General features: G+C 38.7%; 1 protein-coding gene across 4 annotated transcripts in view; it reads right to left on the reverse strand.

Annotated features, from left to right (window-relative positions):
• Positions 1-389: 389 nt before the first annotated feature.
• The window catches only part of GLCCI1 (glucocorticoid induced 1), a 101,288-nt gene continuing 88,489 nt past the window's right edge, over positions 390-13,188 (reverse strand). For all 4 annotated transcript variants that reach the window (XM_082693366.1, XM_082693367.1, XM_082693369.1 and 1 more), the window contains exons 7-8: positions 4,515-4,635; positions 390-3,327 (exon numbers count right to left, since the gene is read on the reverse strand). In XM_082693366.1, coding sequence (XP_082549492.1) covers positions 2,982-3,327; positions 4,515-4,635 — 467 coding nt within the window. In that variant the 3' untranslated portion in view covers positions 390-2,981. The remainder of the gene's footprint in view (positions 3,328-4,514; positions 4,636-13,188) is intronic.

The following is a 13,188-nucleotide window of genomic DNA, read 5'->3' on the forward strand; positions in this document are numbered from 1 at the left end:
GTTTCCTTTGCAGGGAATACCCCACACTTCCTTTGAGGTGATGTCACTGAATTTAAACAAATTATTTCCATAAATAATTCCTCGGTATAAAATAAAGACGTGGGGGACAGTGTTTTCTCTCTTTAAGGGGCTCACAGCTGGGAAACCAGTACAAAGACTCAGAGCTTTAGTCATCCAGCTTCTTACCTTGTGATGGAAAGTATGCAAATGACCTGTCCAGAAGACGGCAGGCTGTGGAAATCCGATTCAGTCAGAGTCCCTCCAGTGCCAGAGATGCAGGTCAGGAATTCAGTGAGCACTGGATACTGCTGCCATCAACCTGATCTGAGTCCCTCTCTGTCAAGGTAAGATGCTAACAACCCAGTCTTTCCAAAGATATATGTGAACTATTCCAGTTTTACTAATAACTTTATTTAAATAAGACACAGGAACTTCTATACCGAAAAAATACAAAACAAAAGCCACACATTTCCTTGTGTAAAGCCATATTGTATGGTAACTCCAATACTGTTCAGCGCAGTGGCTAGAATTAAACAGTACAACTATATACAAAATTTAAACAATTTCTGACAAATTTCTACAGCTGGATGTAGGATACATTTGAGCTCAACAACTTCTGGGAAGTTTACGTGGCAAAGCATACGCTTTAACACATTTGGTTCAAAACTTTAATATATGCTAAGAACAAATGTACAACACAATTAATATTTAGTTTCTCATGAGAAAATAAAAGCACATGTCACTATAAATATCGTACATCAGATTTCATCACCAAAAAACCATTCAGTCCATCTTTCAGAAATTGATATTGATACACTATTGCATCATATTTGGACAAAAGCAGAGCGTAAGATCAACACATTATGTAATGCTAAACCAGATATCAGAAGTTAATGGAGCTCATATTTATCTTACAGAACTAATAATTTTCTCCCTTTAACCATAATCTACAAAATATAGTATTTTCATCAAGGCCTGAGATTATTAGGGTTAAAGGTGTCTGCTGCTGAAGAGATTGTTTTAAAAGGTTCCCCTGTGAAAATGGCAAAAGTAAACTGAGTCCTTTTCCATGACAGTCTCCTACAATATAACACTGACTAATTTAAAGGAGCCAGAATGCACCTTCAGGAGAGAATATTACTGCAAACTTTGGTGGAAAGAAGATAATTGGGATCATGACAAAATAATACACAGAATACATACACACGCAAACATATACATATACATATATATATATATAATTTCTTAAAAAAAAAAAATCAATGGTGTTGCTTTCTTCTCTATCACCCCTTCCTTCTTCAACCTCCTTAGAAAATTAAAACAAAGAAACCCCAAGGAATGACTGAAGGGAACTGAAACGTTCCTGTGACTGTAAGCACCTTATTCCCCTAATTCTTAAGAAAACAGTGCCATATACTGTAGGTACAGATGAAACAACTCTATGCTTTACTGAACTAAAAGCAATGGAATAAAAATACAAAAACTTCCCTTTGCTTTTGGAGACTCTCTTTGTGCTGCAGAAAACAAAGTCTGAGAGTTGGGCTCTTCCACTGACCAACTGGGATTATCTAGGGCTCTCATCACACAACTTCGTTGAGAATTCAGGTCGAGTCTGCAAGTGCAAGGCGATTTACTTGGGTTTTTGCTTTACTTTGCACATCTGAAATACTAACAGAACCATCCATGATACTGTGAGGAGAGGCTTGAGGAGACAGCTGCAAACTACTGCTTTTCTAAGTCACCAAACAACCAGCTTTCTGTGCTGCACTGCTTCTGAGACCCACACATTCTCTCTCCACATGAATGCAACTCATGCACCTCAACTGCTGGAGGAAAACAAGAACCAAAAAGTGTGACATTTGTAAACCCTCAAGTTAAAGAACTTCCGAGAGAGAAACAGAACATTAATAATGCCTTTAGCTAAAACAACAGCACTTTGTGACTTTGCTGGCCAATATAAACAAAAAAATATCACCCATCCCTTGTGAGAGATCACCTTTTTTGCAATTAAACCTAGACTTTCTTGTTAAATTCCAAGACACACAATTGGAATGTTTATGTACAGCCTGGTACCGGAGACACTTCATTTGCAACATTGTAACAGTCAGGAACTGAGCAACACCTGAATTTGTTTAAAAAAAAAAAAAAAAGAAGCCACATGTACACATGTTGAAACAGTGAATTCAACAGTTGTGTTTTACTTGTAACCGCACGACAAAAGTGATGTCAGACACCACAGATTTGCTGGTTCTCCTCATGTTCACCCATGTCCAGGATTATTGTTCTCCTAGGGTTGAATGCACTTCTTATTCGAAGAATGTGGAATGTAATGAGGAAAGGGAAATGCATAAAATAAGGAAAGGCAAAAGAGTGATGTTCCCTCTTTAGCTTTTTAGCTGTGAAATATTTAATATCCCAATATGATATACATTCCAAGTTACCTGAGTTTAGACTTCAACTGAAGTACCTGAAGCTAGGCCATAGGGTGGGCACTGTGCAACTGTTGTGGCCATTTACTTATTTATTTTTTTGCATTGTATGTATTATAGAAGTTAGAAACAAACACCTGGATCAATTGTAAACATAATCCTGAAGTACAGTATTTTCCATAGGACAAAACACAGCAAGACATTTTCTATTTAGACAGGCAACTTTTTGATATAGAGCTTATTTATACTGAAGAATTTGGAACAAAACACAGGACACAGTACTAATCTGTCAAACATACTATGAAATGCATAGTCTCCACTTAAAACGCTGAATGACACACACATTTTGCAAGCAGTCCTGCTTTCCACAAAAACTGCTGAATAGGAGTTCCGTCCCTGCCAAGATCAGTGTTAAGAGATACTTTCTGATGCTGATAAGTATTCTGTTGGTGGTGGTGGTGTTCTGAAAGTTTGTCACTCCATGCAGATAAGCTGTCTGAGGTCTAGTTCCTAATCCGTGAAGGTAGGGTAGAGGCCAGCTCCCCCCCGGTTTTAGATGATCACATAGTTCTGAGCAGAGATGTGCTCCTCGCCCTGCAGGTCCTGCAGGAGCTGCTGCTGCTGGGATGGCTGTTGGACGGAGGCCTCCATGGTGCCCACCGAGCTGGTGTCGTCGGAAAGAGATGTAAAGGAAACCCGGGAGGAGAGCTGCTCGACGGTCAGAGTGGCCAGGGCTGAGCTCGGGCCTGAATTAGGAGAGTTCTTGAGCATCAGGTCGGAGGCAGGTAAGAGAGGGCCTAGAAGTTTTACAGGACAGAAAGCTGATCCGGTGGGGATGAAATTAACCTTGTTTTTGTCAGGACATGAAAAGAGAGGGGCTGAGATAGGCTGACGAGACCTAAAACCGTAAAAGAAAACGACATTTACAATCACGAAAAGCTTCCAAGCTTTCTGAATTAGCTGGAGTTCTCTACGACAGCTACAATGTGAATGGCGGGGAATGAGTTAAGTGTACACAGAGGGGTAAACATCTTCCATAGCACAAGTCAGCTGGCAGACTACGGATGTACACAGCACCAAGTGATATTTGAGACGAAAGGATTCCAAAAGGACTGGGCAATTTTTTCCCGAGATCATTAGTTTGCTTTCAATCATTTAGGGAGATGGAAAAACGTCCCACATTATAGTTGAAGATTATGTCACGTTAGAATGACCATTTCTGCTAAGGAAAAGTATAATGGGAGAGGGATTACCTAATCATATATTTGGTTTTAAGCACTTTCTCCTTTTTCTGCATCACTATACAAGCTTCTACTAACAAATCAGGGGGTTAAAAAAAAAGAGTTTCAGGAATTTCGCAAAGAGCAAGTCAGCCCAACAGAGCAGGGTCCTCAAGACTTTCCTCCCCTCCCATTCCCAGGAACTAAGCCATCAACTCCTGCAAGACCGGTCTCTGTCCCCTTCCAGGTTGCAAGAGTACAGCAGCCTTCCCCAGGCACCTGTACTGGGACAAAGGGATGAGTGAGTCCAACAGCCACACAGTCTCACAGTCTTTTTTTTTTCCCCCCCTGAGCTAGTCTGCCAAGTATTTACAGCATGAACCTTTCCTTTAATTTCTAATTTATGAAATTTCAAAAAGAAAAAAAATCTGTGGATGAGATGTCTACATTAAACGAATACACATGCTAGATGTGTCTACAGGGAGACAAGTTAGTTTCCTTCTGGCTTTGGGATCCTGTCATAAGGCCAGCCATCTTAGATACTAACTTTGCTGCTGAACACCTTCTTGTTAGCCATCCAAATTAGTAGAGCTTTGGAAAGGATAATCCGTAGTGATTAAAAAATAGACCTTTTAGGTTGTAGGGATAAGTTTCCAAGCTTTTTTGTATTAGCTTATGTATTTCCAACATGTAGGCTCCAATTCTCCACTAAGATCCCTTCTGCCTATTCAATTCTCTTTTCATAATTTGGTTTTAAAACGCATTATCAGCTGGATGGAGTAGTTGATTCATCTGTAATCAACTGGTCTCAGTAAAAAGCTTTACAGCTTTGCAGATCCCAGCTGATAGAAAAGACATTACTTACGCCAGTTCCTCAAAGACCTTCACTCGCTCACATCCCTCTGGGGGCTCCCGTTTGAACATGTAGCTGTTGTTTGGTTTGGGAGATGAAGCGTACTTGGGTAACGGTGAGCTACTCCCACTGTCTGTAAATTTAAAGCAGTTATATTAACTAGTGATTGAAAGCTCTTTTAAATTAAGTTTGATTTCCAAACAAGCAGCCTTTTGCCCAGTTTATCCACTATGGCCCCTCTGCTTCCACCACAGAACTTCCTTTATTGCACAGCTATTACTAACAGCCTCACGTAGTACATTTCTTAGAAATAGAAGCTTCGATGCAACAGTAATCTGCCATACCACGGAACATAAAAGGGCGTTATTTTGGTCAGAAATTGCATTCTGAATAAAGTAGAACTATAATCTGGAAAACAAAAACAGCGGTATGTATTTCAAAATGCAAATGAATGGGATAATATGTATAAATCATGTGAGAGGATTATAAGAGATTATAATACAGGGTACTCTGTTTTCTCACTGTCCAACCAATTTAATTAAAAATTTTAGCATGTGGAATAATCTTCATTACAAATGTTCCTAGCAGAAACATTACTTTTCTTAAACACCACAAATAAATGTATGCAGGGAAAAAACAGGTTTACAACACATAATGTCTTTTTCCCTTAGCCCACTATGAAAACAGAGTTTGCTCAGAATTTCTCCTTTAAAAGGTCTTATATAAAAGACTTTTTCCAGCAGTTTGTATTTTTGCAACTCAAAGCATGAGAAATCTAAAAGCATCTCTACCTAATATGTTTTCTTCACATTTTTGACCAAAAAAAGAAAATGGTCTATTCATGAAAGGCCATAAAACCTATATGTAATTTCTCCCTTTCCTACCTGGCAAAGGATTTTGGAAATTCAAATCCACCAAAATGTGTCATTATCTTTGTAAGATGCCAAGCTGTAAAGTCAGTAACATACCTGTATAAATAGAATAGTCCCATTTAAACAAATTCTGACTTAATGCAAACCAATCCCCACTGCTAAAATACTAAGCTCACATTCTGTTGAGATGTATGATTTTTACGTATATTTCTGAAAGCTGGCATTGGCATCATAATTATGTTTGTCACAATTTTGATGAGTTGCTTTAGTTTAGGCTACAGAACACAGCACAATATTCAGAATCTGAAAAATAGCGATGTTTTTATCATCATTAATGAACTATAATACATGCTTAGAAAGTAGACTCTTGAGGCACACTTAGTGTATTTGGTGAATGATTCAAAGAGCATCTATGTTAGTCTTGGGAATGGAGATGCATGCTTAGGTTTAAATATGGCAATAACTCTGGGAAATCACTATCTACAAAAGGCCACACCACTGTGAAACCTAAAAAACCAGAGTTTCTCTGTCACTACTGTTACAGATGTTCCTACAGACCTTTGGAAGAAACTGGGTCTTAGAATTAAGTTTGGTTTTTTCACGTGCCATTCAGATTTAAGGATTTTCTTAAAATTTTTTAACATTCATCTTACATTACTTACACAAATGCAAGGCAGCAGGAAGAATATAATTTCCTCTCGTAGGTCGTTGCACAACATAACTAACCTGGCTAGAGTCTGAGTTTGCTGTTCTCTACTTGAGTGAGGCCAGATGGAAAAGACTGGTCCACAGTCAAAAAGTGGTGAGAACAAGGCCTTGAGCTCGTTGTAATAAAGCCTGACCCCGCTTTCCCGTCCAAGCAGCAAAAAGGCCCATAGAGGCAATGCAAGGCAAAGGAGAGAAGATGTGTGACGCCTCTGGGGAGTTTCCTGTTGGTGACAGCAGAACCCAGGAAGGGCACAACTGGCCTGAAGTCGTGGGCTCAACAGCTATGACAAGCTTTTTTGGGCTTTGAGCGGGAGTGAGACTGTGTCAGTGGTCAAGGACTCTTCCCATCAGCATGTCAGAAAAGTCATCTTGGCCACAGCTGCAGTTTCCTGGGCTCTCCTTCTGTACGACATCACCAAGCTGACTGCAGGATTTCTTTCCTGACTTCAGTAATGGTTTCAAGAGACTCTTCCAGGACTGAAAGCTAGATGTGAGTTGGACAGTCTGCAAAACTGTCTTCTTATTAACATCTACAATAAATCAAATAGTGTTTCTTCCTAATTTTTTTCTAATTTCAGAGGCTTATATATATATATTTTAAAGATTTTATTTATTTATTTGACACAGAGAGAGAGATCACAAGTAGGCAGAGAGGCAGGCAGAGACAGAGGAGAAGCAGGCTCCCTGCTGAGCAGAGAGCCTGATGCGGGACTCGATCCCAGGACCCTGAGATCACGACCTGAGCCGAAGGCAGCGGCTTAATCCACTGAGCCACCCAGGCACCCCACAGAGACTTATATTTTTAAAATTTTACCCACTTAAACATTCTTGTTCTTTTTGGGGGGACGGGGGGCTGTTTAATATTAAACAATAAATATACTGCTATCTTAGAAAGATAATATTCAGTACTATTATATCTCTTTGCCTCTTCAATGAAAAAAGTTGGGTTTTCAAAAGAGACTCTTAATGTCACAAAACAAACTGAGGGTGTCCGGGGGGAGGGGTGTTGGGAGAGGGTGGTGGGGTCATGGACATTTGGGAAGGTATGTGCTAAGGTGAGTGCTGTGAAGTATGTAAACCTGGTGATTCAAAGACCTGTACCCCTGGGGCTAATAATATATGTTTATTAAAAAATTAAAAAAATTTTTTAAAAAGTTGGGTTTTGTTGTTGAGAATATATGTATCTAACATTTATTTGAATGTTTGGTGGTCTGGAAAGACAAAGCTTGGAAAAAAAAATTGAAACCAACAGATTTGTTCAATCTGGAGTTTTTTCCTCAGGTGAGTATGCAATCTGGTAGAAAGCAAAGAGGAAGAGAAAATGGAGACACCCTGTCTGTGGTTTCAGCTCTGTCACTAGTTGTATAACTTTGAACACAAATGCCTTTCTGAGCTTCTAGAAAACTAAAGGAATTACCACTCCTAACTAAAATCCTGTGGCATTTTTAAGGGTCCTAACAAGGGTCCTATTTTTTTGTTTACAAGGTGGCATTATTTAAAAACAACATCACTCATAGGGTACCCGGGTGGTACAGTCAGTTAAGTGTCCGATTCTTGGTTTCAGCTCAGGTTGTGATATCAAGCCCCGCATTAGGCTCCATGCTCAGAACAGAGTCTGCCTAAGACTCTCCCTGTCCCTCCCCCACACTCACTCTCTCTAAAGTAAATAATAAATAAATAAATAAATAAATAAATAAATAAAAACAACTCACATGAACAACTATTCTATCCATTTCAGACTTGGGAGTCTTTAACGGATTCATTCAAACCTCTGTGTTGAGTTTAATGAAGAGTTCAGTAACAGAACATAAATGTGAGGTAAGCATGTCTGCTCAGGAACTTCAAGATGAAAAGTCTCACAGTAATCTTAATTCAATCCTTCTTGTTCACAAGCATGATAAATTTTCACATTCTGTTATTTCTTAGTAGGAAATAACTAGACATTTAGTTCACATTAAATGTTACTTTATATTCCTATAACATCATAGCCAATGTCAATTAATAAAATGAAATGTAACAAATATGATTCTGTCTGTCTGTATTTATAATAGTCTTACCTATCTCTTTAAAGAATCACCCAACTCTGAAAATCAGGAGTATGGAACTATTTTATTGGCTGTTATAATAGATAATACTTATACATGTGTACCATATTTACCATTAAAATACAAGTAGCTTATCAAATATTTTTGAACTCATGATGAGTTAAAACTTGAAAAAATTAGAGGTGTTTTAGACAATGGAATTCCACAGAGAAACAGTATTTTTTTAAACTACATGTACTTTTATAGTTTTCTGAATTTCTCCTTATATGGCCTTCATTATTTCTGGTATATTAAATATGGTCCACAATTTCAGCATAAAAAATCATATTATTCAGTTAAGTCATTCTGCAGGTAGGTATGTAAAATCTTTGCTATAGTTCTATTCTAGCCTGAAGTCTTTAGATGTCTCTTACTATCAGATCACTTTATCAAATGAAGCGAAATTAGTACTAAAACAAGCTATGCAATTACAGAGCAGCAGTTCTTAACTCTGGTTTCACATTAGACTCATTAGGAGAGGTTTCAAAAATACCAATAAATATCACTGTCCAGACCTCATCTCTAAGATATTCTAATTTTATTAGTCTGGGGTTCCTCCCCAGCATGTGCTCCCCATCTCCACTTTTTTTGGTAAAACCCCCACACGCTTTTAACAGAGTCAAATTTGAAAGCCAATCATGAAAAGGTCAAAACACTGGTTTGGAATCAGGCTGCCTTGCCTGACTTCTACCAGGCCTGACACCTAGGAAAAGTCTGATCCCTTTTTTGATCTACAAAATGGAACTACTGATACGTAGCTATGAAAAACATGTATAAAAGAATCAAGACGATGCCTGAAACATAGTGAACTCTCAATAAATATGACTTTAACAGAAGCAAGCACATGTTGTTCCTAGTTTGCTAATTTAAAATGGTGAACCATCCAGAAATTAAGCACCTATTCTACTTTTTCTCAGCAGAAGAGAGGAATAAGAAAGCTATTATTTTTTTTTAAAGATTTTTTTTTAAATTTATTTACTTGAGAGAAAGATAGTGAGAGAGAGCATGAACAAGGAGAAGGTCAGAGAGAGAAGCAGACTCCCCATGGAGCTGGGAGTCCGATGCGGGACTCGATCCCGGGACTCCAGGATCATGACCTGAGCCGAAGGCAGTCGTCCAACCAACTGAGCCACCCAGGCGTCCCAAGAAAGTTATTTTTAAAAGATCCACGCATTCTACTTCTATTCAGGTGTATAAAGGTAAGATTTGGTGTCTGGTAGGGAGGCAGGGGAACACGTGGACTACCAGATTCCCCCGTTGAGACTGCCTAGCACAGATTCTGCCAGTTCATGTCATCCTCTATTATCCTGAAATTCAAATCAATGTCTAAAGCGGACTCTAGATTCTTCTACAAAGATCTAACCAGGAAAACGTCCTTCTTATTCTATCTTCACAATGGAGTAAGAGTCTGGTAAGTGAGAGTAGAGTTCCACCAAAACTATACTCAATGACAGATGAGAAGCATAATGAAAAGGTAGCCAATAGAGTTAGATTAGAAGTATGACTGACTAAAAATAGGACCTAGATAATTACTACTCTAGTATTAAAATTACTTCTTTTGCTTCAGGAAATGAAATTATCAGCTGTAGTGTGGTTCGACAACCTAATGTAATCAGGAGAGAACACAAAACTGTATAGCATTCCTTGGCAACAAATTCTGGAACCTGTTGTTATTGCCAACTGCATTGAAAATGCGTTCAGTTAACTCCAAGACCAAATTGGAAACAAGTTAAGGAGAAAATTTGGCTTTTACAAGTAGTCTCTAAGGTGTCTCTAAAATTTCAAAGTCAACCTTTAAGAGAAGGTTACAGGATTTTAATAAAACAAGACATCAGCTGTAGCTAGTATCTCCCTTAGACCAGCATTCAATAAAGAAGGTAAGGTCCTTACATTTTTGAACTCTGCTTCAAGTAAGACTGTGTTTTGAATACTGGGCTTAACTTACATTCCAAATGTTTGGTTCCATTAATCAAATATTTGTCATATGGGGGGAGGTGTTTTAATCACTTACTGTTCCTTAAGTATTTACTGAATTAACAATTTGTAAATTAAGCACACAAATTACAGCTGCTCCTTTATTTTTGTGTATCACAGTAAGTGCAAACTTTTTTCCACAAATAATCCTGATATGCAGAACAGGGCTTATAATTATTAACTTGAAGTGGGACCTAGAGTTGTTGATATGCTAACGGGTCACACTGAATTTGCCTATCTGACATGGCAGTTAAAAATGAAAGCAAAATAGTTTATTGAACACAGTCCTCAAACCAATTTATAGACTAAAATCCTGCCTCTTTTAAATATAAATCACAATAGTTACACTGAAAGTAAATTTCAGATTATACAGAATATTTTATAGCTTTAGATGTAATTAAGATTCTCTAAAAAATCTTAAAAAAAAAAAAAAAGAAAAAAGGGCACCTGGGTGGCTCATTTGGTTAAGCAACTGCCTTCGGCTCAGGTCATGATCCTGGAGTCCTGGGATCGAGTCCCCTTCGGGCTCCCAGCTCTGCGGGGAGTCTGTTTCTCCCTCTGACCTCTCCCCTCTCAAATAAAAAAATAAAAAATCTTTAAAAAAAAAAAGTAATTGAGATTCTTAGGAAAATCATTCTGATACAATCTTAATTTTTATACTCTTGAGCTTTTTAAATGGAAATATTTCCAGGATGTCAGTTTTCAAAAAGCTAAAATACACTGTTCATATTAAACTGCTCCGAAAGTGTGCTAATGGGGAAAAATAAACACTTATAATAAAAATTTCACTGTAATTTTAAATGCTCACTTAAATATTTATTGAGCACTTAACTATGTGCAAAATAGAAGGCAAAGCAAAATGCTTTAAATGTTGTCTTACTGTATTAGGTAAAACTCAGTATTTACTCTGCCCACCCCCTTCTTGCTAAAGAAAAATGGAATTATAATGTCTTTGGGCAGAAACCAACATAGAATCTTAGACTTATCACTATTTTCTCCTTAAAGCCTATTCCTTCTTTGATACTCAGTGCCTAATTAATGGTGGTTAATCACCTTCTGCATCTCCCAAACTAGAACTCCGTTAGAACCTGGCCTTTCCCCTCCCATACCTCATCCTTCGATCAGCCAGCCACCAGGCGCTGCTGACTCCTCTTCAGTCCCTGTCCTCCAAGTCCTCTGCAGACCCCAATCTCGCTCTGCCCTGCACCTGTGGTTTCCTAACTCAGGGCACAAAACAATCTGCTGACATGCAGGAATATTAGAACACTTACATATATGTTTACTTTCTCTCTTTAGAAATAAGAAAGCTTGCTTCGCTAGTACATATTTAGTTTGTGGACTGAATTAAATACATACATAACTTAGAAATATATGAACAGATTCAACATTGCTAAAAGAACACGTGATAAATAAGTTTGGAGACTACAGGACCAGACTATTTAAATAGCACCTTATCTTGTCCTTCTGCTGTCTCCACTTCTGTAGTTCCACCTGCGTGTGGCCTTTAAAGATAAAGCTGGTCATGTCTTTTAGCTAACAAAGATCTGTGCTTGGTCTGTCATTTCTCTTCAGAAGGCCTACAAGGCCCCTTATGAAACAGTGACCATTCAACCTCTCTCCTCTCGCTGCTTTCTGCTCCCCACCCTTCACCCCTGTGTTCTAACCACACAGTTTCTGACTGTTCTCCATACACCCGGACCTTTCACAGCTGAATGCCTGCATAAGGCTATTCTTCCTGCAAGGGTAGCCAGTAGTTGTAGGAGGTTCCTACAGAAGATCACTGTTGGACTCCAATGAATTTAGGAAAGTTACTTCATTTTCAACACCCTCAGATTCCCCTTTCTTAAAATAACAACACTGTCCCCTACTCATAAGATTGTGGTAATATTACAGGAGATGACAAAAGTAAAATCACCCGAGCACATCTGATCACTGCAATAATCCTATGAGGCAGGTACCACCATTATCCCTAATTTATAGGTAAGAAACTGAAATACAGAGAGGTTGAGTAACTCGCCCAAGGACACATGATTTGGTAAGTGGCAGAGCAGGGATTCAACCCAGCTGTACCCGAGTCGGAGCTCATTACCATTAGGCTCTCTGTCTTACTACGTTTTTTTTTTTTTTTTTAAGATTTTATTTATTTATTTGACAGAGATCACAAGTAGGCATAGAGGCATAGAGGCAGGCAGAGAGAGAGAGGAGGAAGCAGGCTCCCCGCTAAGCAGAGAGCCCGATGCGGGACTCGATCCCAGGACCCTGAGATCATGACCTGAGCCGAAGGCAGCGGCTTAACCCACTGAGCCACCCAGGCGCCCTGTCTTACTACATTTTGATCTAGCTCAACTTAAAGCCCTCACTGGAGATATGAGGAGGGGAACAGATGATTGATCACATTCCTTCTGTCTAATGGTCCATGCTTCTAATTGAAATCTTATAGCTCAGGTAACAGCTTCATTGGACCTGCCTTCTATTAGTCTCACAAGGAGACAAGGTATAAGGAACGGCCTCTATGTGTTGATATTCTTAAAGAAACACAAAAGATAACAGGGAGAAAAAAATTAAATAGATCCCCTTTTCCTCTAATCTAGCTGATACCCTATTTTCTCCCCTGTCCTGATCAGAGTGGAAGATGAGATGGATTTTAGCAAAGTTACATCCCTTGACAGCAGTTCAATAGGGAATTTGAACTTCATGGCTTCTTTTCCAACAAAAGCTCATCATTAAATTAGTATAATCTTACTTGTTTAGTTCTCTTTACTGTCTTGTCTTTTTTTTTTTTTTTTTTTTTTTTTTTGGTGACAATGGGAAAGGAGGACATTATCACACCCTTCCCGAACATTAAAAAGCCTAACACATACAATAACCTAAAGAAAAAGATACTGATGTTCAACACAACTATAAAAATACATCCTTAAAAATGGACATACTGGGCGCCTGGTGGCTCAGTGGGTTAAGTAAGCCTCTGCCTTCAGCACAGGTCATGATCTCGGGGTCCTGGGATCAAATCCCGCAATGGGCTCTCTGCTCAGCAGGGAGCCTGCTTCC

The sequence above is a fragment of the Mustela nivalis genome (assembly GCF_964662115.1).
Source record: "Mustela nivalis genome assembly, chromosome: 12".
Lineage (NCBI taxonomy): Eukaryota > Metazoa > Chordata > Mammalia > Carnivora > Mustelidae > Mustela > Mustela nivalis.